The sequence below is a fragment of the Protomyctophum bolini genome (assembly GCF_963924005.1).
Source record: "Protomyctophum bolini genome assembly, chromosome: 17".
Taxonomy (NCBI): domain Eukaryota; kingdom Metazoa; phylum Chordata; class Actinopteri; order Myctophiformes; family Myctophidae; genus Protomyctophum; species Protomyctophum bolini.
In genome coordinates, this window is record NC_137878.1 from 18873486 (window position 1) to 18899938 (window position 26453).

At 42.5% G+C, this 26453-nt stretch overlaps 1 protein-coding gene across 2 annotated transcripts in view; it reads left to right on the forward strand.

The window, feature by feature from the left end:
- Nucleotides 1-26453, forward strand: part of efna3a (ephrin-A3a) — a 117369-nt gene that overhangs the window by 87053 nt on the left and 3863 nt on the right. The window contains exon 5 of one of the 2 annotated variants that reach the window (XM_080787953.1): nt 25738-25794. The exons of the other annotated variant lie outside the window; for it this stretch is intronic. Within the exon in view, the coding sequence (XP_080644079.1) occupies nt 25738-25745 (8 nt within the window). The 3' untranslated portion in view covers nt 25746-25794. Of the gene's footprint in view, nt 1-25737; nt 25795-26453 lie in introns of those variants that run through there. 2 annotated transcript variants of the gene reach the window in all.

The following is a 26453-nucleotide window of genomic DNA, read 5'->3' on the forward strand; positions in this document are numbered from 1 at the left end:
CAGGAACTCAGGGAGGGGGGTGCTGGGATCCTATGGAGCTTAGATGTTTCCAACATGCTTTAGAAACGATTGGGAAGAAATCAACATGGACGGCAAGGCTCATGCACATATTGTTTTCAGGCCTCGTAGCTATAAAAAATATCTCACAAATGCAGCTTTAAGTATACTCATGACAGGTCCCTTTGTCAGCCAATGTGGGAAAAAACACATTTTCTTACTGTAAAACCGTCACCTCTTGTCTTCTGCTTATTAAACTGCACTTCAGTTCACAAACACTGCTTCTGCCATAAAACATAATGACAACTCGATGGGAAAAGTCACGGCTCAGGTTCGCTGATGTCTTTCATTCTTTCTCTCTGTTTCTTTCCCTCTCTCTCTCTGTCTGTCTGTCTCTCTATCTTGTTTTCTCACACACCCTCTCTCTGTTTGTCTTGACAAGATGGATAAAAGGTCATGGCTCCAGTGCTCTCTTAATCTTTTGTTCTCTTTCCCTCTCGCTTTCCTTTGCTTTCTCTGTCAGAACTGTTTGTCTGTTCATGCAGTCATCTGTCTCATTTCTTCACATTAGTCTCTCTCTGTTTCTCTTAGCATCTCTTGTTGTTTTTCAGTCTCGTTCTTTTTCGCTCCCTCCCACCCCTCCCCACCACAAAACACCTGCGAGCCATTCATGTCCCCACAAATCCATCTCCTTCCACCCCCTCTCTCACTGTCTTTGCCCCTGTCAGTTTCGCTCTAATCTTTGCACGGAGAACAGAGAGGACTCGACAAAGGGGAGGTACACGTCCATCCAAAGCGCTAAAGTCCATGTCAGGAATGACAGACACGGCAGATAAGATTGCGTCTTTGATGCTAAACAACAGCAGACCTAAAGTCACATGAGAGAGACAGAGTGAGAGAGAATTTCGAAACAACTGTTTCTGTTACTTTTAATCCAGCGTGGACAGAGTTGCAAGATAAAACAAATGCAACAGTGTTAAGGTCATTACACACTGGCGAATTAGCGACGCAATGCGAATAAGCGATCTGAAAATGCGAAATATTGCATGTTGCAGTTCGCCTGCGAATCTCTGCAAAATACGACACCAGAGCGAACAAATAAAGAGCGAAAACTGTCGCATTTTCACACATTCGCCACTGATGTGGAAGCTTGCATGGACTTCAATTGGGTTTTTTTAAATGCGAATTATTCACACGAATATATCTCGTCGACAATTCGCCAGTGTGTAATGACCTTTACTGTTGCCAACTTGCCATATAGGGCCCTGACACTATCTGAATGGTCACATTTCTACACCAATGTGTTGATTTACATTTCACTGATTTTTATCTTCGGTGGCCTATACTGGGATTGAGTTACAATGTACAACTTTTAGCTTCTGATTGTATCTGACGATCTTTGTGTGTTCTGCTGAAAGACAGATAACCACATGCCATGTTTGGGGCCGGGGCTCGTTTTACAGGTCCTGAAGCTTACTTATAGGTTAGGACTTGCACACTATATGTATCGCCTTTTATTCTTCCGTGACACCAGCTACTGCTGTAGGCCTTGTTATATGTTGAACCATATAGCTGTCATTTTGAGGAAATAAACCCATTTCACTTTTGGCAGTAATGACAGTGGCTAGTTGCATAATGGCATTATCAGTGTCCTATTACCTTACCTTAAATTGCGTGAGAAGATAATATGTCATGTTTTGTCTTGCTTATGTTTAAATTGAGCAATAATTCATCTCCTTGTTCAAATGAGATTATCAGAAATTGTCTTTGCATGGATTTGGTAAACCCATCCTCTGGAGCGCGAGCGCCTGACAGATATTTCACAGAGACTGTCTCCAGACTCTTAAGGAAGACATTCCCTTAGAGAAAAGAGATGACCTTTTCACAGTTTGGAGCCATATTATCATTTTCTGAATCATTTAGTGTGAGATAAGCCATCTGTGGCAAGCGCATGCCGACGCCACGTTGAATTCCCCTGACACCCTGCACCGTCTGCTACAGTCAATGTAACAGATGTCTTGTTACATCAACGAGACGATCACGGAGACTGTTGACCCACCCCAGCTATTGCAGGGCTGTGGGTTATAGAAAAGTGTGATCTGTTTCAAATGCTTTTCAGTAAAATGCATGTAGGGATTTTCCATCCTCCTTGTCATTAGAAAGATTACTGCACAGACCATAGGCTGCCAAGTACCATAATGTCTTGCCAAAATCATGGTGTTTTAACCACTTAAGCCCTAGTTAAAGAATAAATAGACTATCTACAAACTCACTATGTAAAGTAAATAGACTATCTACAAGCTCACTATGTAATGTATCTCTGGGACTCTGCATGACAATATGGTGTGAGCTTGTTCATGGGCTATTTTTACAATTTTAAGTTTTTCTTTTGAAAATATTGAAAAATATAGGATAATAGTCAATAATTCTCAAAATAGGGATGCCAGTTTGCAAGTAGTTAAATTAGTAGTTCACCCAAAAACGTATGACTTATTTTCTATCCATTATCAACAGCCCATTAAGCCTTGAATTCATGACGTTGTTTTGTTTTGTTTTTTTGCCTAAGCCAATAATTTGATGACCTATACTGAGTCTGACTTGTAATGACCGATGTTATTAAATGAGTTATTTCTAGGGTGAACTACTCGGCACAAGTTTACTGCAACCAACATGAATGCAAATTAATTCAAGCAACTCTTACGTCTCACCCACAGATGCCGCTAAAGCGTGTATTTATGGTTTTAAGAAATTTGTAGCAGAGCAGCCAGTTTAAAGCAGGTGCAATACAATATACAATAATACAGCTTACGATGGTAAAAATAATTTGTGTTACATTGCCTTTTTAAAGTTGTATTGAAAATATTTGTTTGACCTTATTTGTACACACAGACCAAATTGTTGCTTTAGGCTGCCTACTGTATTAAAACAAGATTACACTCTGGTACAAACATCAATAGGGCTTTACGCCACACAGCCCAGTAGCTCCTCTGGAATAAAAGCAGTTTCAAAAGAGAACTGTTGAACCCTCTATACTGAATTAGCCTAATTATTCTAATAAGGTGGACCCATTCTCTAGCCGGCCAGTGCATCAAATATTAATGAAAAATACCATTAAACTAACTAAATAATTTCAGGAATTTTCATTTTCATTTACTGTAGTTATTGGAATTTATGCAACTCTTTTGCGCATTACAGCCACTATCAGGATATTCAGAAACTATTTAACTATTTTCATCATAACATCTTATAGCACATACGGTTAGCACCTCAGAAGATAGTACATTTATTTTCTGCTCGATTCTTTAAAAGTGCTGTTATCCACTATTAAAAAATCACACACGTGTGAACTGAGTGGTGCAATTCCCCCCCCCCCCCCCCCCCCCCCCTCTCTCTCTCTCTCATTAGACACACAGCACTATACCCCTCTCTCTGTTTCTGGCGCCCCCTACTGGTATAAATACGTAACATACTCGTGCTCATAGACACACACACACACACAGGTACACACACAGGTACACAGGTACATGGACATTGCTGGTTGTAGGAGTGGTTGCACCACTCAAAAAAATAACTCTGCACAGAGTCAATTCTCCTATGTAATTATTGATGGGGTGAACTGTCCTTACTGTAGCCGACGGTTTTCCTCGAGCCTTTAGGATTATCAGTTTTATTTTTGATGACTGCATAATAATGTGCACAAGTGGTGTGTTGCTTGGTTATTTAAACCCCTCTCCCCCATCTAACCCGAGATAATCTTTAGATTCTGGGATGTATTGTTGCTGAGTTTATGCCATATAATGTATCTTTATCATACATGTTATGTAATACATGCAGTATTTATAAGGCTATAAATCCATGGCAGAAATTAGGTTAATTCTAGAAGACCTTTTGTCCCCGACCATAAGGCATGTCACCCCTGTTTGAACCTGTCTCGTGTCCCATGATACTCAGTGCCCTCTAGTTGGATGTGCATATTGTCGCTGTCAGGCAGAAACCTTGTATCTCCATATTTCATGTTTATCAGTAAATTAGTGTCACGCAAAGTTAGCGAAAGTAGCAGATCTACAAGCTCACAAAGCACCCCCTGGGGGTCCCTCTACTGAGTTACCCACATGGTAGTTACCACCACACGGCAGTAATGACAGAGTTACTCACACGGTAACTCTGTCATTTCTCAACCGTTTCGGACCGCTTCACCGTTTCTGGATGACCCCCACACGGTAACGCTGTCATTTCGGACGCGGGGCGGGCTCACCGGCACCCTGGGCGCGTTCCTGCGGGTCTGGAAGTTCACATTCTTTTTTGTACAGTGTACATTATGTGGACCATGGTGACATTGATCAATTCTTGAAAAACAAAAGCTTCTAATATATTATTTATGCCCCAAAAACTATAAATCTCACACTATTAAGTACCACGCTCTGCACAAGGTGCCCTTTTTTCACTTGAGCACCTGCCCCTCTAAATGCACACCACTGCTTTATTTAACAGAAATAAAATCTCATTGAGATTAATAATCTCTTTTCCAAGGGAGCCCTGGACCAGAGCTGTAGCTCTGTCATATAGTCATTGTCGCTGCGGTAAGCTGCAAATGGATAAAGCCATTTTACTTTTCAGGAAAGACAAAAAATGGCGGGTTCCAATATTGATCCAACAGGCCTAGTTACTATTTAGTCACAAGCTCTTATACTTTTCATGGGAGAAATAGTGATATTTCCGCTACTTTTGCGCGACAGTGTTATATGATAATGTATCAAATATATCATTAATTTATGAAAGAAAAACATAAAAAGATAAAATATTTTCGATAAAAGGTCTGCCTGACAGCAATGATATCCAAGAACAACAGTGCTTTGTTGTTGTTTCACAGTAGGGAGAGGCAGAAATGCACTATTGCTATGTATTTCTTTCTCTTTTTTGCTAGATTATAGATGGCTACAATAGAAAATCACATGACGGAAACCTCCGGTGTGGTTCAATCCTCGGTCAGCGGTTGGTTCTGAGTGTTGGTGCATTGTTCCTAAAACCTAGGGTGTTCATCATGACACATACTGTAGCGTCGGTTATTGCATTCAGATATTTTGTGATAACAAGGAGCATTCCCTTGTGCTTCATCCACCATCATTCTGACAGTTTGATGAGTTTGGAAGGTCTTCTTTTTTTTAGGATAGGGGTTACACACATTCACACATTGCAGCCATTCTTCTGCCATTAGTCACAAAGCTGCCGCTGCTGCGTTTAGGGGTTAAGTGGCTTCCTTCAGTGGTCGTCGCTGAGGAAGGGAAGAACATTACTCATTCACTGTGCTGATTGCCCAAGTCAATCTGAGGATTTGAACTGGCCACCTCGCAAGCCACAACCCGCTTCGTTATTAACCTTTTGGGCTCCCACCAAATGAAAGCATCAGTTGGGCCTCTTTTCACTCCGGCAAATGTGACCCAGTCATGTCCTTTGCTGCTGGAGCTTAAACATGCCATGACAAGAGTTATCTTACTATAACAACAAAGTACATAAAATCTTGATAATGTGGTGCAGCTTGGTGGCTCAGCATGTTTACTACTTACTGTAGGCACACACCAACAGGTTCTGATATCATCTGATAAAAATTCAGCTCTAGGCCATTCATTTACGACAACAAAAAATACATAACAAGTTGAAATATGGATACAAGGATATGCAGTTCCAACCGGAGGGATATGAGACGGGTCAGTCTGGGGTGACATGCCTTATGGACGGGAACAAAAGGTCCTCTAGAATTGACCTAATTTTAGCTGTGGATTTATAACTTACTTTTGTGTAACTTATAGACATTAATGGACATGGCGATTGGCGATACAGCTCTTAGATTGGCTGTTTTCACCATTCTACAACGTTTGGTATAAAATAGGGCTTAAGTAGTTAAAGGCATGGATTGAGATGGGGAGAAGAGACAGTGGTCCTCTGGTCACTCACAAATAGACCCCCATGAGCAGAGTTGGAAGATTCTTTTTAAGTTAAAGTACGTTCATTCATTTCAATTTGACCTGAGTAGTAGAAGTACTGGCATCAAAATAGATTACAAAACAAGTACAAAACAAAAAGTGCTAAATCTTTTGTAAAGTTTCTACAAATATAGCGGATCATCAAGCTCACAATGCATCACATACCGAAGCGTTGTGAGCTTGTAGATCGGCTGTGTTTGTAAAGTACAATATTTGCCGTAGGAGTAGAAGTATAAAGTATCAAACAATACTCAAGTAAAAGATTGTACTTAACCCATTTAGACCTGTTCTTACCTTTCAATCTGGAAAGCATCTGTGTTATCTTAGATGCTGCCGTGTATATAGGAGCATGAATTTTAAATAAAAACAATTATGTTTTTCATAAAACTTGATGTTTTTAAAATCGGCTTAAATGGGTTAGTACAATACTTGAGTAAATATACTTAGTTACTTTCCACAACTGCCTATGAAACATCTTCAGACCTTTCAGTATACAAACTGACATTGTGTAAATGCCAGGGTACATGTAATAACAACTGTACTCTTAAGTAGAGTCTTAGGGCAGATTCACACTGAGTCCGATTGATTCGAACTGTTACCGGATACGATTGCCTGGTCCCCGCTGGCCATGATTCACATTGGCCTTCATTCTTCCGCACATGAGTACACTTCATTCAACTGTAATGGTACTCATGTGCCTCAGAGTGTCGCTGTGAACTATGGGGCTTTGGGGGCAGAGAATGTCATGTCGCAGAAGAAGAATCACTTGTCAGTGTTTAGAGCGAATAATCAAGTTTGACTGTGTTCCTGACGTTGTCTTGATAACTATGAAACCTTCACCTAACCCACTATCCCCATCACTCACCCGCCCAGCAGTCTGACGTCACTCAGGCGGATGCGTGCACTGTAGATTCTGGGGTATTTGAGATAGTTGTAATACCGCGAGCGTTGGTTGACGTCTGAGGTTTGGAAGCTGAGTGAGAACTGTCTTTTATGCTGTGCAAGTCTGATGTCAGTGTGAGTGATGTGTCAGTGTTGATATGCCCATATGGATAGTCAGGTAATGTAGTCTCGAAGGTCGGTCCCTGCCCATATATAGGTGTTCAGGTAATGTAGTCTCGAGGTCGGTCCCAATGTGGAGATCCTTTGTAACAGCTGCACGACCTCCACACTCTCACAGAGGAGACTGCCATCGCAGTTAACTACCTGAAACTTTGTTTGTCCCGACACCAGCGGTGCCAGGGAACGCCAGAGGCGCTGCCGTCAGAGACTAGCAATCCCTGTTATGCCCATATATGGAGATCCTTGACTGTGATCACAATTAAGCCCATATACTGTATATATGTGAATGCCAATATATGATCATATTGTGACAGTCTCATGATAACCACTGTGGTTGCCACAAAGGTCCCAGTTAACTATTGAATCATGCATTTCCCGTCAGTCAGTGTATCATTCAAAATCCCCATACATGGTGCCCAGGTCTCGTGACATTGCACGCTTCTCGCCCCAGCCAGGTGTGTGTCTGCTAATAAGAATATAACAACAATACACAACCAAAGCAGTGTGCGCTGATGATCTTTGAAACAGCGCAATGTAACGTCGTCTCTCATTGCAAACGCAGTGATTGCGAACGCAGTGAGCACTTACTATGAGACCTAGCAGATCATGTCTGTCTGTCTGTGTTTCCGTGTGTCTGTGTGTCTGTGTGTCACGCTTTTGTGCCCATATATGGAGCTGCTTTGGGGACTCCTTATATGGTTATGGCTGAGTCATGGTGCGTTCGCTTCCCGCGTTTGCGCGTCTTACTTGTGTACAGTATGGCGGTGACGCCACGTACGCAATACGTATCCTTGGTATGTTAACAGTGACGTCACTGACTAACCCTTGGTATTTTTTATCCTTGCAGAAGCACATGTGTTTTTGGTTTTTGATGTTTTCACGGCTCACGCTACTCAAACACTAGCAGATTATCATTCCATGTCAACATTCAACTACCAGAAGGTATAATGTGTCAGAACGAAAATACATGGATGCACCTGGGACATATCCTCAGGGATGTATCCCAAGGTCATAGGGGTTTCGGGTCTCGCGAACATCATAGCCCTCACTCGGGTGACCCAGCCGGGGTGATCAAGTCCCGACTAAGTCCCAGTAGCTACCCTCGAGCAGACCCACTATAGGGAAAGACCAGGGCCACACAATCCGTTGGAAGTTGGAACCACTCCGGAACTACTCTGCCGGGACTGGGAGGCACAATTCTGGCATTTAAAAAATATATATATATATATATATATTTATTTACCCAGGGTAGCTGAGCACAGGTGCTCATTTTCAGCAATGCCATGCACATAGAAACACACAGACAGCCACACACACATGCACACACACAAAAATGTGGAGGGACTAGGTTCTGTGGGTTGACTCCTGTGTTGACATTGCAGCGATCCGTATCCAAGTACACTTCCATCAATCCCGAGACGTTCCCGGGAACAGTTGTGTGATCTGCTCCCGGGAACTGTACGCAGCATTCACACTACCACAACATCTGCCAAGTGGTACCGAGTGCGCACCCGGGACCATAGTGTGAATCTGCTCCTATGAGACAATCGGGCCAAAATAAGCTTTGTGGAATGCTACACTGTGAAAACCTGACTGTTAATTTAACTTGTGTGCAGGGTAACAACAGTCAGTGGAAATCATGTAATAACATTTAAACAATCTAATCTTTATTTACATGAAAAATAAGCCAAAGTCATGATGTTTAAACACACACACACAAGTAGCTATTACTGTTTGTCTTCATGGGGTAGATTTGTTTATTGAGCTTTGCAGGTGCTATTAAACACTCCATCATGCAGTGAATGAACAGTGAGCTTTACGCCGTCTATAATTTCATGGCTACTGCTTCTCGTCTCTTCTCTTGAGATCATACTTGGCCCTGAATGTGTTGTGTATGCATCTGGCTTCCAGCAAAGCAAAATAGTAATTTTGCAATCAGGGCTATATTGTTCTTCTACGTTATGAAAAACACTTGAATAATGAATAATTATTATTATGTTAATTATTATGTTAATTGGGGAGTCGCCCCACTTTGAGAACCACTGGACTAGACTGTGTCTGGACTTTCTGCTAATAGATGCATAAAGACCCGTCTCGACAACGCAGGGAGATGTCAATGTGCATCTTAATTAGAGAGACGATAAACCTCCTACAGGGCTTTGCTTTTGCGCACATTGATTTGGGCTCTTGCCAGTTCTCTCCAGATCAGTTGGCTAATGTGTTGACAAGGGGAGGGAATTTTATCCCAGAATATCAAGCAGACCACATTTTATGTCTGCTTCAGTAAACTCCTTCATGTTAATTTAATTTATTTTACACTCCGAAAGTTAAGTTAACACTCGGGCTGTGTGCCGTGTGCCAGCATTGAGGGTGTGTGAAGATGTTCGTAATATTAACGAATTGAACCCTAGCATCCCTATTGTGTGGCTAACATTTGGTCACGTGAGCAAAGCGATGCAGAGTGCAGGCCGAGCTTTGGATCAAGACTATCATGATTTTGACCTTTTTCTTATGATAGTCTTGATCCAAGGCTATAGTGCATGGCACTGCATGCCCTTTGTTGATGCCGATTCAGTCATCAGAGTGAGAGTGATGTTTTGTCTTTGAGAGAGAGAGAGCATCTGGAACAAAGACAATAGAAGCGCCTCCCTGCCATGATGTTGGGTCAGTGAGAAATATGACAAGCCAAGGGCCCATTTCTCTATAGGCATATCTAAGATTTAGTTTGAGTTTTATAATACCAGAAGAGTATTAACAAGTATCGCAATCGAATTTTTGCAGTGAGGATATTTAGTGTAGAGCGAAAACAGATGGGGGCCTAGTATAGCCCATGGGAATCCGGTCAACTAAGTTAAATGGTGATATAGGACAATATGTGATACTGTAACACCTGGGGAGGTGAAAAAGAAATGGATATGGTATGAGACTCTGACTTTTATACCTGACAAGCTGTCACCAGGCTAGGGGCGCCACTTGGAATTCTGGGCCCCATGACAACATATATCCGTGGATATTTAGTCAAAGGTTATCAAACAATGAAATCTTTAAGCTGTAGTATCTTTTTATGGCCCTTGGAATCTTTCAAACTTTTCACCCCTGCCTGGTGCCAAGGCACTGGGTGCCAAGGTGCCGGCCGGGTGCCAAGACCCTGGCACACCAGAGACCATATCAGAGCAGACTATGAAACCGAGTTGGTTATCTCTCTATAAATAGTTAATATGATCCTAAAAAGTTAGACTTGCGGTTAAGGGACTCACTCCTTATCTGTTTTCAAGAGGCCAAAGCTTCTTATGAATTATAGACAAGCACTTTTTGAACCCTGAACCGAAAACTGTCGGGTTGATCCACGGAGGCCATTATTAGCAAATACTTTCCTTTTCCCTGTGCGGATATGTAAATGAGTGGAAAGGTTTAAAGATGCTTTAAATGCGGTATATTTCTGACGGCAGATGAGTAGTGCTGCACTTTGGCACAGCGGAGGCTATTCTCCTCAGTGTAACTCAGTGAAATCTGTGCATTTATAATCAAAGGGAGAACAACAGCTTTGTGAAATTCTATAGCATTGATTGGTTTTTCCATTTTTGACAGTAAGGATCCATTTTTATACCCTCAGAGTTTGCGGTGTAGGCAGTTCCCCCCCCCACCCCCTTCTCTTTCTTCTCCCTCTGGTCGTCAATCACTCAGCAGATGTCTGTCTAACTGTCAGTCCTATTTCTCTCTCCTGCTTTTTCTTTCACACTTTCACTCATCGCCTATCTTCCTCTGCTTGTAGCCAGTCGCTTCTCATTTGGGTTTGATCAGTCTGTCATCAAGTTGTCTTGCCGCTGTCTCCTTTAACCCCTTGTTTTCTCTTCCAGACTGTCGCACCCTGACACCTCCCATCCTGTCTCCACTGCTCCGTAATCAGTGTCGTCGCTGTCGTGCCGAAACCCAAACCGAACCTGTGTTCCGATGGGTCCAATCAGTTTCTATTCAGTCACAAACTCTCATTAATACTTTTCATTGGGAAATATTTATAAAAGCCACAGACACGCATTCAACCTGGTGTGCCATGATGCACACCACGATGTGTGTGTGTGTGTGTGTGTGTGTGTGTGTGTGTGTGTGTGTGTGTGTGTGTGCGCGTGCGCGTCTCTCCTCTCTATCTCTATATTTAGTTGCTATAGCCTATTTCTAGCCTATAGGCTGTTACATCTGCACAGCACTCAACAGGCAACAGCTGGGGACATATTCACACAACCAGCCGCAACTCTGTGTGCACATGTGTGCGGGCAGCCGGGCACAGGGATGTGCCCACAAACACACACACACACACACACACACACACACACACACACACACACACACACACAGGGCATCTAATCAGCACTTAAAAATATAAAATATTCCGTAAAAAGTCTATTTCTGGAGCAATAGCCCTATCATTTCAGCCTTGCTTGAACTGACACAAATACGAATTATAGGAACTTGATACTGTAAGTCACCTAACCTAAATGGAGATGACATTTTTGGTCCTTTTTGAGTCCACTCAGTGCCACCAGATGACAACCATTGGAGCTGTGTCATTGACTGACTAGTATACACAGTATTTGTGTTTTCAGTAAATTGGAGTCTGGTTATTAATTCCCTTTTGGGAGTTTTGGAGCTTCTCGGGTGGATCCTTGGCTCCTCCTGGTATGATGGTCTTCAGCAGGACACTGAATGTCTGAAGCTTAATTCATACTCTCTCGCACGACGGTGTTGCACGTAGAAAATAGCTGATCTAAGCTCATAACATGCCCTGGATGCAATGCGTATTAGGCTGCAGAGTGCAGACTACCCCATTTAAAAATAATTTGTGTTATACTGTTATAACATAGATAGATAACATAATACTCTTCAAGCTCACAAGAAGCTCAAGAAGCGACGCATTGTGTGCTTGTAGATCTGCTGTTATCACTAGTTTGGGTCCCGGGCAAACATCTAATCTATTTGGGTCTCCACCTGAAAAGTTTGCGAACCACTGATCTAAAGGACCATTGGGGGTTCTGGGCCACACTTTGAGAACCAGCTTTGTATAATCAATCTATTTAGCTATTGTTGTGGTTTTCTGCAATTGGAATACAAATAACCTGAAATACCAAGGTATTCTATTGTTATCATCATTAGCAGTTGTGCCAGCACTGAGCAGCATTGTCCTTTTTCTGTCCTTACTTCCATTTGTCTGTCTTTCTTGCCTCTTGTGGAGACGTTGCAGTGTGAAACCTATAACATAAGGAATTAAATGACTAGAGGAAATAGTCTTTTATTACCTCCACACGCTGGCAACCGTAAAGAGAAAGTTTCGGAAAAGACTGTGTGGTGGGGAACAAAAGTTACACAATGCTACAGTCATCTAATAAAAATGCAAACCCACTCATAAAAAACATTGCTTCTACCACATAGCATTCGTTTTCATTAAATATCGCACATCCCACAAACAATCTGTAGCATTCATGTTTATAAACCATATTTCTGTCAGTTTAATCTGTATGCAGCAACTGATCTCAGCATGATCTCTTTCTAATGAATTGTGGAACATGCTGCATTGATAATCCCAATGATAATCCAGATGTCCTCAAACCTTGCAGTTCAAGATTGTGCAGCAGGTTAGAGGCCGGGAGTCATATGTAGGCCTACGCAAGTCTTTAATACAAATACGTGGAAGTATTACGTAGACTCTAAGTAGTGTGTGTGTGTGTGTGTGTGTGTGTGTGTGTGTGTGTGTGTGTGTGCGCGTGTGCATATGTGAGTATACTTCTATTATACTTCTGATGGCCAAATGTCCCACAAGTATAATAGAATTTGAGTAATAGAGAAATTATTGTATTCATGGTAAAGAAAAGAAAGTAATATAAAAAACGTTCTTAAACTTAGGCTCCTCGCAAATATTGTGTGTGTGTGTGTGTGTGTGTGTGTGTGAGTGTGTGTGAGTGTGAGAGAGAGAGAGAGAAGTTGTTTCATCACTGCGGTGTGTGCCAGCGCCTCAGCAACCCACTGTGTGTAGGATGCGACCGCTCACTGGATGGGCTCATCTTCCAGCTAGCTTCGCCTTATTTTCTAAATCCTCCACCAACTGGACACACTGCTGCTCTTTGTTGTATCTGCCACCAATTCAAGTGTATTCTTTAAAGCTCTGGCATTGAAAACCAAACATCCGAACATATTACACTGAAATTCTCCCCATAGGTTTGACGGAGGGGTGCCGTCTCCACTGAACTTGAGCCACGAGAGATTTTTTTTAATTTTCTTTTGACATGGGGAGTCACCCTTTGACGGCAGTAACAGCCTGTCATAATTTCACCCCCTCCCTATCCAAGTATTGGACAGTATTACGATGTTGATATTGAATTTGTATTCATCTTTAGGGCCCCAAATCATACCCTAGAAAGCACTAGTGTCTATTTAAAATGGTGGTTTTTTGACTGGGGAGTCATATTTTGACAGCAGATGATAAAGGTTATCATTATTTATAAGTACTTGCGTACTTGCGTTATGATTATGCTTATAAAGTATGATTATTTATCAGCGCTTATAAATATAATTATACATTATATATTTATGAGAAGATTGTGTTCATAATGCGTTATAAATGTGGGATGCATAGCAAGTGTTTTCGGCCCGGCCAGACTTCTGTAGCCGGAGGTCATCAGTCATCACTAGGTTATCGTTGCCTATCCTTATCACTGGTGGCTAATGGTCAGCTACATCTCTCTACTCTTACCTGTCCTGCGTTTCATACTGCGGCGCTACTATGACAACTGAACGTCTCTTGGGATCAATAAAGGTCTATCCATCTAATATGGTATAATACTGTAATCCAATTCCCTTTATCCCTCAGCTGCACTGATAGACCTATTAGAGTTGCTTTCCTCCCTACAAAGTAAACCCACCTGAGACACACACACACACACACACACACACACACACACACACACACACACACACAACTTATCTTTTCTGTTATGACAGCTCTGACAAGTGAATACTGTATTGCTGTATTGTGGTTAATAGCCTGTGTGTGTGTGTGTGTGTGTGTGTGTGTGTGTGTGTGTGTGTGTGTGTGTGTGTGTGTGTGTGTGTGTGTGTGTGTGTGTGTGTGTGTGTGTGTGTGTGTTAAGCACTATGATCACTGGGGAGTGGCGAGTTATCAAAATGCCCCAAAATTCACTTTCGTACCCGAGGGCTCAGTTGGAACTGATGTGAATGCAGTAATTTACTAAATGTGTTTGGATAATGGGCAAAGTTGAGCATTTGAGCTGTCATTTGTGGTGCTGTCCTCAGGTCACCCTAGTCAAAATCTGACCAATTCCATCGTCAGAGGCAATGGAGGGGACAGCCACTGCTCTCTCAAATTGATCTAATGGGGAGGTGTAACATTTCAATTCATTTTTTCATGTTTATTACTGTTGAATTCATGGATTTGAGAAGGAATAAATGCTTAAGACAGCCGTCAGCACTTTTATTTATAGAAAAGATAAACCAATGTCGAATTAAGTTTTTGTTTTTTTGGGAAACGGTGCTGCTGTGCAAAAATAATCACCAGCTTGTTGCGTTTGTTCCACCAAATTTTTGACAATAATCCACACAGATGGCCATCTGAAATTTTAGGGCCAGCCAATAGAAACTATTCTTTCTTATAATGCTATCAAAATCTTGCAGCTTAGAGTCTAACACGTATCTGTATATATATTTTAATTTAACTGCAGTGCGACTTGCAATGAGTTAGCAGATAGCGGTCCCATTTCTTGATTCAAGGACCCTCTGAGAAGACATACCAAGGCTGAGGACCGTTGTGTGGAATTACATCTGCTGGAAAAGGATATATTATGTGCACAGTGTTCGCATAGATCAGGGGTTCCCAAACTGTTTTGGCCCAGGCACCCCATGGGGGGCACCCCTCATCCTCGCAACACCGATAAGCATATTTGCAACCTTACATTTAGATGCCATTGGAACTATTTGTACTGTATTAAAACATTTCAATCAAAGTCACAACACATTTTCACAACATATATTTAAGATTCTATCTTAGAACAGATGTAGACCTATTTAACAGTGAAACATAATGTGCAGAAACATGTGAGAGAGTGCCTTCCTTGATGCATCAATTGAGCGTCAACAACCATCAGCTGGTCACAGTCACAGACACTCTCTCACCTCTGCAGCACTCTAACTGAAAGTGAGTGACTGCATGGAGTCATTTCTATCCAAAGGCCCTTGCATGATGGAATATGATTAACCGTTTCCGTCTGTAGGACGGCTCCACACTTCCTAGGGAACCCAATCGACACGTACAAAGGACATGTGTACACGTCAGCGTGTCCTCAATGATATCACCATCTAGAGCATATATGTTAAACTCAAGGCCCGGGGGCCAAATCAGGCCCGTGAATTAATTATCTTCGACCCGCGGGATGATATTTAATTAGTACTGGCCCTCATGTATATTGCACGGACCACCATAATACTACAAGTCCCACAATGCACTGCGAGTGCATTGTCACGTATCGAGGGCCCGCAAGCGCAAGCATGCGTCTTCTCTTCATTGATCAGCAGTGAAAGTATATCACTTGTGGTCAACTTTCAGCTACCCCTCTCCCCAAAAATGGCCCGTGTGTTGAAACACAGTCCGGCCCTCGAATTGTACCAATTTCTTTATTTTGGCCCACTGTGTATTTCAGTTTGACATCCCTGAGAGTCAACATAATTACGGATGAATCAGAACTGCAGACTCACTTCCAATCTTCCGCCATAGCCTGACAACTCACCTCTTCAGACTCACCTTAGCCCATACCCGTAGCTTGCCGTACTTGCCCTATAGTCTCGGCGACCTTGCAGGTGTATATGCAAAGGCTAAAATATGTCATTTAGATACAGACAGGCATTCTATAGTGTATATTTATTGTACTGTTAGACAGATGTTAGGTTCTTAGCTTACCTATGATCCTTGATGACTATTTCATGCATGCAACTGTGAGTGGACGACCAATAAATAATAATAATAATAATGACCTTTATTTGTATTGCATCAAACAAATCAAGTGCAAAACGACAACAGTTCAACACAAAAATGCTTTCCGAAACAGGAACGTTTTAAGGCCTGTTTTAAAAGATTCAATAGTCTGAAGTCCATGGGGAGGCTGTTCCACAGGCGTGGTGCTGCCGAGAGAAAGGCCCGGTCCCCCATGGTGCGCAGATTGGTGTCAGGAACCTGTAGCAGGAATTCGTTTGCAGATCTGAGGCAGGGTGGAGGTTGTTTTTGGAGGGTTGATTAGTTTCTAGGGAGGGGCGTGTCTGTTTATGCAGTTGTATGTGATCAGCAGGATAGTCGATCCTGGCTGTAACGGGGAGACAGTGCAGTGTGAAGAGGATGGGTGTTGTGTGGTCGTGTTTGCTTACTCTCATTAGGACCCTGGCAGCACTGTTCTGAATGTAAAATAAAGCACTAGACTTATTCACAAGAGGTCCACCTTGTTCAATTCATGGTCCACCTTGTTCAATTCATCATAACATTTAGAGACATATACAAATATACACTTCTATGTAGCCAAAAAACAGGAAATCATCATCATAAAGGAGGTAAAAAGGGAAGAGAAAATATATACAATGAGGGGGAAAAGGGGTGTGTGGGGAATCTGATTTTACGGGGGCCAGTTTAGAATTGCAGCCGTCCGTATGGTGCCCTTTGAGAGCGGTTTAGAAGGAGTCAAGGGATTCACATGTCTTAATGACCGTTGCGTTCCACATTTTGGTGGCATAGGAGCGAAATTAATTTAGTCCCGTGTTTGTGCCAAATCTGGGTTGCACATGGTTTGTTGAGCTCCCTCTGGTGTTGTGGGTGGGGACTTTGTTGACATTAAGGAAGTATTTAGACAGGTACATGGGTAACTTGATGGTGTATTGAATCTTACAGACCAGACCCTTTGCAAGATGCTGTACTCTGTCGTCAACCCTAAACCTTGTGTTCTTGCTTACTGTAAGTCGCTCTGCTAAATGCCTAAATTGTAAATTGATGAATGATATTCCTTAATTGTAAATTGATGAATGATATTTCAACCTAAATATAAGTGTTATAATAAGGGAAAATGCAGGTCAGTAGTGCAACCACAAAGTTACCAAAGAGTCTCATCTAACTAGACAACTATTCCAAAATCTATACTGTAGAGTCTGGAACTACATCTCCCAAAAGTCGAGATGTAGTTAGATTTCCGCTCCACGAAAATCTCATTTAAAATGGTTCCGTAGGGCAATGGTGCTGCGGCTCCGCTTGCCGCTTGCATGACCCTCCTAAAGGCCTCATCGAGGGTTGTTGGGCTTCCTCCTCACGGAGGACACAGGCTGGGGAGCTAACCCATACTGCTCACCCAGGTGCCGTCTACATTCCGGCTGTCACCCGTCTCTCCGGTGGTCACCAGACTATACCTGGTTGTCACATAGTACACATCTAGTACAGTATGCAGTAAACTAAACAATATTAAAAACAGAGGCACAAGAATGGACTGATTCCTTGTTGAGGCCATTAAGAGCCGTTGTTTTAAGAGTATTACATCACTGTGGCCCTGTGGTCATGGAACAGTTCCCACTACCCCTTAGGGCCACCCTAAAACCACCTTCTGTCCACAGAGGAGCCTCCTCATTCTGCTTCACAGTCCCACAATAATTACACAAGTCAGTGTTGATAGTAACAGGCTTACAGGATTTATCTCCATTGCATTACTGCAGCCATCCCTAACTGCACTCTGATAAAGGAGTGAGAGCTAGTGTTTTTATTGAAAGCTTTCATGGCGAGTGAGGGAGAGAAAAAGAGAGAGAGAGAGAGAGAGTCAGTCAATCAATCATATGATTAGAGGACCTTGGTCGACCTTTCATCCATAATCATCTAGCCTTTCATGAGTGAAAGTCCTCCGCGGTGACCTCTGCCCAGAAGACTGCATACAATACATGTATGTCTGAGTCCTCTTAACAACAGCGAAAGGATGTTATGAAATGCCATTGATTTCCGCCAGTGAAAAATGAAGATAAATCTTGTGCACACACCTGTGCCACCGAAATATCCTTTAAACCTATAAATGGATATTGAGGGAGGAAATGAATTAGATGATGATGCCGGGGGAAACAAAGGCCGACTTAAGCCTGATTTATACATTGCTATGCACCGCTGTCTTGCACCAAAAATGGCCCATATATAGATTTACAAGCTCACAACACGACACGCTGCAACGCGTTGTGAGCGTGTAGATCTAAACCTGGCTTTAGTTGCGTGTGTGTGTGTGTGTGTGTGTGTGTGTGTGTGTGTGTGTGTGTGTGTGTGCGCATGCACGTGTGCGTGTGCGCAATGTGCATACATGCTCAAGGCGGTAGTTATTACACAGGATAAAAAACAAGTCTCAACGCGGATGAACTGCAGTGCTCACCTGTCTTGATGTTGCTGTTACACAATCACTGAACTCTTAAAAACACTCAAACAGGCTGCTAAACAACAACACAGAGGTTCAGTGACAGTCATTATGATAGTTCCTTTCCAAAATACTCCATCCATTTTACCAAAAGCAAATTCCTCCTGTAATTGGTGATATCTCACTTTGCGAATAAACCCATTTTAATAAGAATCTCAAATTCTACTCGTGACAAAAGCCTTTCCTGCTTCACGGTGCACATACTGCAGAGACAGAGAATTTATTATTTGACATTTAAGGCTATCAGACGTTCGCAGCATAATGGCCTCCCCAGCATGCTGACCTAATGCCGATACACCAATTAATGTGTCAGTAATATATTTCAATAAAACAATTTGCCCATGGCGTATAGGGCGATCTGGTGAGCCAGACTGTGCTCAGCACCCTCATTGCCCCTCAGATGAGCATAGCTCACTGAATGTGCACTCTCTATGCAGTCCACTGGCGGAGATCCAAACAACGTTCCAGCACGCCAGATAGCCTCCATATGTGTAGGGCCCACCGAGGGGGCTTCATTCTGTCCGGCCATTGACCTATACATCCACCGTGGTGTATATGTAGATATACTCTGTTACAATTAAGACATCTTGTAAGCTAAATTAAATTGCACTATATTTTACTTAAGCATAAAAGTACTCCAAAATCATATTTTTGCAATTAAAATGCATCAATGTGTTCATCACCTTGATGTTTCATCTGGTATAGGTGGGGTTCATTTGAATTACTGTATGTGCTGCTGAATTTATAATAACTAGAATTTCGCCCCCCTTCGGGGGGCTCAATCCTAGTGTCGTTGCAGCGCAATATGGGAAGAAGGAAATTGCGGGAATTGACAGACTCCACTTCATGTTTCAGCTGTGGTTTTAAACTCAGTAGTGTGCCCTGCACACAGCGCACACTCGCAATTGCAGCTGGAGGGCGACGCGACACACACACACACACACACACACACACACACACACACACACACACACACACACACACACACACACACACAGAGCGATGTGTGGATAAATCACTGAGATTTGGGAAATGTGTTCAGAAGTACAACGATTAAGCACGCACAGGCAAATGTCAGAAGCATCTGTTTCGGTTTCCAAACAGGAAGTTGTAAATGTGCTTATTAGACGGAGGCAGCGTGATGCTGGCATCTATTGTGATGCCAGCATCACCACATTTCACATAGAAATATAAGCACCCATTTACTCGCTTAGCGGAGACTGTGGGGTGGTAGAGGACATCTCCCCGGACGCGTGGGTATGTCCAGATAGTTGCCTCGCGGAGGCCTCTTTGTCCAGTGTCCATTCTGGGTCTGGAAACGGCACTTTTTTGAGTGTTGACCCCAATAGAAGGTCTGCTGCTCTGAATTTTACACCTCTCCCGCTTAGCGGAGACTGTGGGGTGGTAGAGGACATCTCCCCGGACGCGTGGGTATGTCCAGATAGTTGCCTCGCGGAGCCGTCTTTTGTCCAGTGTCCAGTCTGGGTCCGGAAACGGTAATTTATTTTGCATTGACCCCAGTAGAAGCTCTGCTGCTCTGAATTTTACACCTCTCTCGCTTAGCGGAGACTGTGGGGTGGTAGAGGACATCTCCCCGGACGCGTGGGTATGTCCAGATAGTTGCCTCGCGGAGGCCTCTTTGTCCAGTGTCCATTCTGGGTCTGGAAACGGCACTTTTTTTAGTGTTGACCCCAATAGAAGGTCTGCTGCTCTGAATTTTACACCTCTCCCGCTTAGCGGAGACTGTGGGGTGGTAGAGGACATCTCCCCGGACGCGTGGGTATGTCCAGATAGTTGCCTCGCGGAGGCCTCTTTGTCCAGTGTCCATTCTGGGTCCGGAAACGGTACATTTTTTTGCATTGACCCCAGTAGAAGCTCTGCTGCTGTGAATTTTACACCTCTCCCGCTTAGCGGAGACTGTGGGGTGGTAGAGGACATCTTCCCAAACGCGTGGGTATGTCCAGATAGTTGCCTGGCGGAGCCGTCTTTTGTCCAGTGTCCACTTTATAAAGTCCATGCACTCCAGTGAATAGCATTTATCCATTTAGATAACTTTTTTATGTTATTTAATTACTTATTTTTACACAGAAACATAATGTGTGTCTTTACAATAACTGTAATGTAATAATAATACTAATAATGTAATGTAAAAATTATTTAATTAACGAATTAAATAATCTTATTTTATTCTGAAAGCAACCGGATGTCTTAAATCTGCTAGCTGTCAGACCGGAAGTTCTAAATTTGCTCATAAGACGGAGCCTTAGACGGAGCCAACTCGCAGGCAGTGCGAGAGGCTGGTTACAGGATTCTATAGGTCAGCCGTTTTGGTGTGACACACACGGCTTCCACATTTAGCTTCATACTGGGTGAAAGTGTCCTTCCAAAAATTATTATTTCGCTCGAAATTCTTATTCACAATGACATCGAGTTGAGGTGTTTGTGTTTTAGGGTAATTGTTGCATAAGCGCTATTTCGCACTATTTCTCCCTCCCCTCCCCTGTGTCTGAAGCAGCTAGCATGGAAGCTATATGGATTATGGAAGCTTTCCCTCCGATTGCACACAACCATGCCGTTATCCACGCGTCCATCCGATTGCTTTTAATGTAAATGTCCCATCCACTGAGCAATAGCGATATAAGCGCCTTATTCATTCATTCGATTCATTTGGGTGTGGGGCTGTGCAGTGCTGTGGGCAGCCTTTCTGACGGAGGCTCGGAGCTGCTGCTGCTGACGCTGTTCGAGTCGCATGGAGCAGTATAGAGTAGGCGTGGCGCAGCATTAGAAGGGCGCAGCAAATGCACGACATTGAGGGGTAGAAACCATCCCGGTCGCGTGGTTCATCTAACGCGTGTGTCACTGTGAAGGACTGGCCCCAATAAGTGAACGTAGTTGGCGTAGTAGACGCCAACATGACGATTCTGACGTAGGCTGGTGATGTTGAGCAACAATGGCGTGGTTGACAAAAGTAATATTTATTCAGTAATTAAGACATTTCTTTCAATGAAATGTAGCCTATATGTATTCTGGGAGTGTGCCGAATTTATTTTGCATATAGAGATGTCTGGTAAAAGTGTGGTTGGGTCGGAGAAAGCTGTTGGATAAACGGCCATGTGCTTATGTACCCCTGTCTATTAGGGTAGCAGGATACATCATAATTTATCAGTTAATGTATGTTTTGTATCAATAATCTAAATCTATGGAAGGTATGATTGGTATATTTTCAGGATTTTCAGGATGCCAGAAATCGTTTCAATGTTGGAGCGGTTAATGTGGACACATATTGGTAATCACATCACACCCACATATTCTGGTCATGCCCTAAATGAAAAAAAAATATTTTGGAAGATTATGTTTGAAGTATTTCAGAAGATCCCAGGGTAGTGTTATTAGGAGTGATACCTCAAGGCAGATAGACGCAAGAGCTAAAAAATCACACCTGTGTGAAGTGAGGGGCGCTAATATATTAAAGTCTAACTCATGTTGATTAGGTGATGTAATGGTGATGTAAAACAAACGGTGCCAACACAAACATTAAATGCCATTAACAATAAAGAGACAATATGACATAATGACGTAAACGTTCCCTTCATTGTCAATGGTGTTTTTAAAACAAACATTGAACTAAAAACAAACATTAAACCTGTATATAGGAGGGGCTAGCACCTTTCAAAAATAAATTAATTAATTAAGATCTACGTCATATACTGTATAGGCCAGGGTATAGCAGTGGCCGTGGTTTTCTGGTTCCACTGGAAAATCGGCCATTCATTTTCCCCATAGAGAAATATTTATATAAATGATTTTAAGCCTATAATTTCTTAATTATTTTCTCCACAGAATCAAAGGTTTTATGGGCATGATTCACCAGGATCCTGAATGGCTTGATTCTAGTCTTAAAATAATTGATATAAATATTTTTGTAAATCTCTATGGGGAAAATGAATAGCCGATTTTTCAATGGAACCAGAAAACCACGGCCACTGCTATGCCCTATACTAACTGCAGCCATAAAATGTATCATGATTAACTGGTTAAACATGGACTACACTAAAGCGGGAAATCACACTTCAAACAGATACATTTAGTAAAAGGTGGAGTGCTGTTATGGCAACAAATACAATATGACTCCAGAACTACATGTATATCACTGTTAAACCATCCTCAAATCTTCCTTACACATTCCTTTCAACACGCCGATTAATACCATTCTTTGTCCGTCTTTATTCATTTATTTATTAATTAATTCATGTATTGATTGATTTATTGTGTCCTATTTGTATTTCTATTTTGTGCTTCTGCTATATATCTTCTGCTATTTTTATTTTTACAATTACTACTTGAGCTGTTATTTTGTTTTATTCATTTATATTTTGAGTGTTGCTGTAAAGTTTACAGCAACACTCAAAATATAAATGTTTATGTTCAACAGTACAATATTTGTCTCTGAGATGTACAGTAGGGAAGTTTAGAGTAGAAGTATAAAATATCACAAAGTTTCATCCATCCATCCATCCATCCATGGAAGCAGTGGCGAGGGAAGGGAGGGAGGGAGGGGAGGCAGCGAAGAGGCCATCCATCCAGCTGTGATACCAGTTGTGTGGTAAACACAGCGAGGATTAGCTCCTTGCTCTTAAGCCAGGAGATAATGATTGGGAATGGACGAGGGGTCAGAGGTGGTGGATTGTTGGTGTCCTGTCCTGTGGGCGGCATAATGCATAACGTCCTGTCTGCTGTCAGGAATAGCAAAGGCCTCTGGTTCAACGTTGGCCTCTGAAGCATCCGCTGTCAACAACCACAGAGTCAACACACACACGCCCCCGGACGTACAAGACCATGTACAAATGACTGCATGCGTGTAAACACACAGCAGGTCGCACTTAACCACTTAAGCCATATTTCAGAAATAGCGGAAATAGCCAATCTACAAGCTCACGCCGCGTCGACGGCTGTTTACCGCTATTTTCGAAACTTTTGAAAGTCTTTGAGAAGATATGACACTTTTTGAAAAACGTGGGCTATAATGACATGCCCAAAATTGGGACGCTATGCAGGGACATAAAATGGATAATAATACACTGTACACTTTTAACTGTATCTCTGCATTGCACCTATCAGGGAGGATTTATGCTTCATGCTCTAATTTATGCTTCAGCAACTGAAAGTGTTGTGCGACGTGTTGTCTTCCCCCTGAAAAGCGTGTTGACGCATCACGTGACCAGTTGTCACCAAGTCATGCTTCAGCCTCAGGATAGAGGTTATTAAAGGACCACTTCATCACTTTTCAACCTATCTTCATGATAAAATACCACAAATATTTTCAACTTCTGTGTCCTTGTCTCATAGAAGGGCTGTGGGCAATTCAGAAACCCTGAATGATGATGTCCACCAGTGACATCATCGATGGGAAATCCAAGCTAATAGAAACCGTAGGCTTTCTATTCCTGAGAAGTTGAAATGCGAAAATGGAAGCCATCGCTCTCACGATAATAAAAATCGAAATATGTTTGTTTTTTAATCTGGTTTAAAAAAAGAAAATCTGCCTAAAGATGATGTCACTGGTGGACATGTTTCTGAACTGCCCACAGCCCTCCTATGAGACACAGACAAGAGAAAATGGTGGTATTTTATCATGAACATTGGTGAGGACCAATTATATGAAGATAGGTTGAAAAGTGGTGAAGTGGTCCTTTAACTTAACACACTATATGAGGAATGCACGTGCATGGTGCACATGCATAGATACATACATACATACTGTACACTGTGTACGGTTTATGTTTCACACACATACAATGCAGTCCCAAGGGGCAGCACCTGCTAGCATAATGCACTAAGGGAACACACACACACACACAGAGAAAAGCTCACCCACAATAGCACATTCCCCAGGAGAATACACTGTAAACTCCCCACATATTATAATGTACACACACACACACGTGCGCATGCACACACACACGCACACTCATGCATGCACGCGCACACACACACACACACACACACACACACACACACACACACACACGCACGGGCACACACACGCACGCGCACGCACACACACACACACACACACACACACACACACACACACACACACACACACACACACACACAGGTCAGAGGAGACACACCTTGAATCCAGAATGACTCATTCATACAGGTACAAGCAGCGATGTTGTGGCATGTTCCCCAAGACAACATACAACATGATAATTGCCTTGTGGGTGGACAGTGGACGTCGCAAACATAACCATCTATGGAGACTATTGCTAGTTACCACCAGCTTGGTTATATAAACCATGCTGGTGTCACTGATGAAGCGATGATGTCCCGCTCTGACATCACAAGCTCAAGGAGGTTGCCATATATGGAGACTATTCTGGCACGTGGAGTTATGCGCCGAGTGGACAGTCAGCCGGATCTCCAAAGAATATCGATACATCAGCGAATCCCCATATATGGAGTACCCTGGCCTGATGACATCAATATCACGTCATAGACTGGCCTGGACTCCATAATACTTGGGCATGCCGCCTCACACAGAACTCTGCATGGGTATTCATAACCGGACGGGGCATGCGTTCCCATAACCGGACGGGCCATGCGTTCTGCATGGGCGGGTATTGCATAACCGGAAGGGGCGTTCCCGACTTGCCTCGATCCCGACATGCGTGATCCCCGAGTAGGCCGGATACCAATCAGCACTAGTCTATAGAGAAAATAATGTATTATAATGAATACAATTTTAGAGAGATAAGACCAAGCCATGAAAGCTATACAGCAATAAAGAAAAGGTTTTGGACCCTGTTCCGGGCTCAAGTCGTTCGAGGAGTGGATAGAGTGGATTTGACCGTTTCCCATAACCGTCGTCTACCATATTGCCAAATTTCGTGGAAAGCGACAGCACAGAACTGCCAGAACTGTAAAAAGTAGTGGAAGAAGAAAGGACGGTAGAAAATCAATAGGAACCTTCGTCCCTTCAGGCTTGGCCCCAAATTATATAATAGAATAACATGTATGTAGAATTAAGGTTAAAAATGGTAAAAGAAGAACAAAGTACAGGTAAGACACAGGTAAAAACCTGTGGCAGCGCCGTGAGGTAATACATCAAGTACAGTTACATTAATTAATTAGCGCACATAACAGTGTGAGCAACACTAGCATAGTTTTATGAATGCAATTCCTTTACTTGCTTTTTGTTCTTATTTTTTGTTCAGGTCACTGACAGTCACAGGGAAAAAGCTCTTCCTACTGTAAGTCTTGTGAGACACCTTAAGGCTGCCTTGCCAGTCCCAAACAGTTACTGGGGTACTGTTTGTCCTTCATAATCCTTTAACCACATTAACCATGGCATTCCCTATTTTAGGTAGAAGGAAAGACTACTGCACACTGTCTGCATCTACTGCAAAGAATGTTTTAATGGGAATCACAACATTTTGGTTGAGAGATCTCTTCATCAGGTTATCTTTGTGTAATCTGATAATGTTGTCCAGACCAAAACATTGTGATTCACATTTGGTGCTCCCTGGCGTACCACTCTATTTTTGCAAGAGTTTCGTTTTGGGGCAAGTTTAACTAACTAATATATATATATATATATATGGAAAGAGAGAGAGAGAGAGAGAGAGAGAATTATAATTATATAGAATTATGGATGGATGGATGGATGGATTGAGAAGCTGATGGATGGGTTAATTGATTAAGGGGATAGATGGATTGGTTGGATTGAGCCGGAGGTGTAGTGATAGTAATGTATTTGTAATTTATCTCACCAGGCTGTTATTTTGGTGTTCACTCTAATATGCTCTAGATCTGTTTCCTCTAACATTCTATTTTTATTTCCTTTTCTAGCACTTCTCTATTTATGCACCATAATTATAACCATTATTATAATGATCCTTATAGCTGGTTTACTTCTAAGAAGTACTAGGAA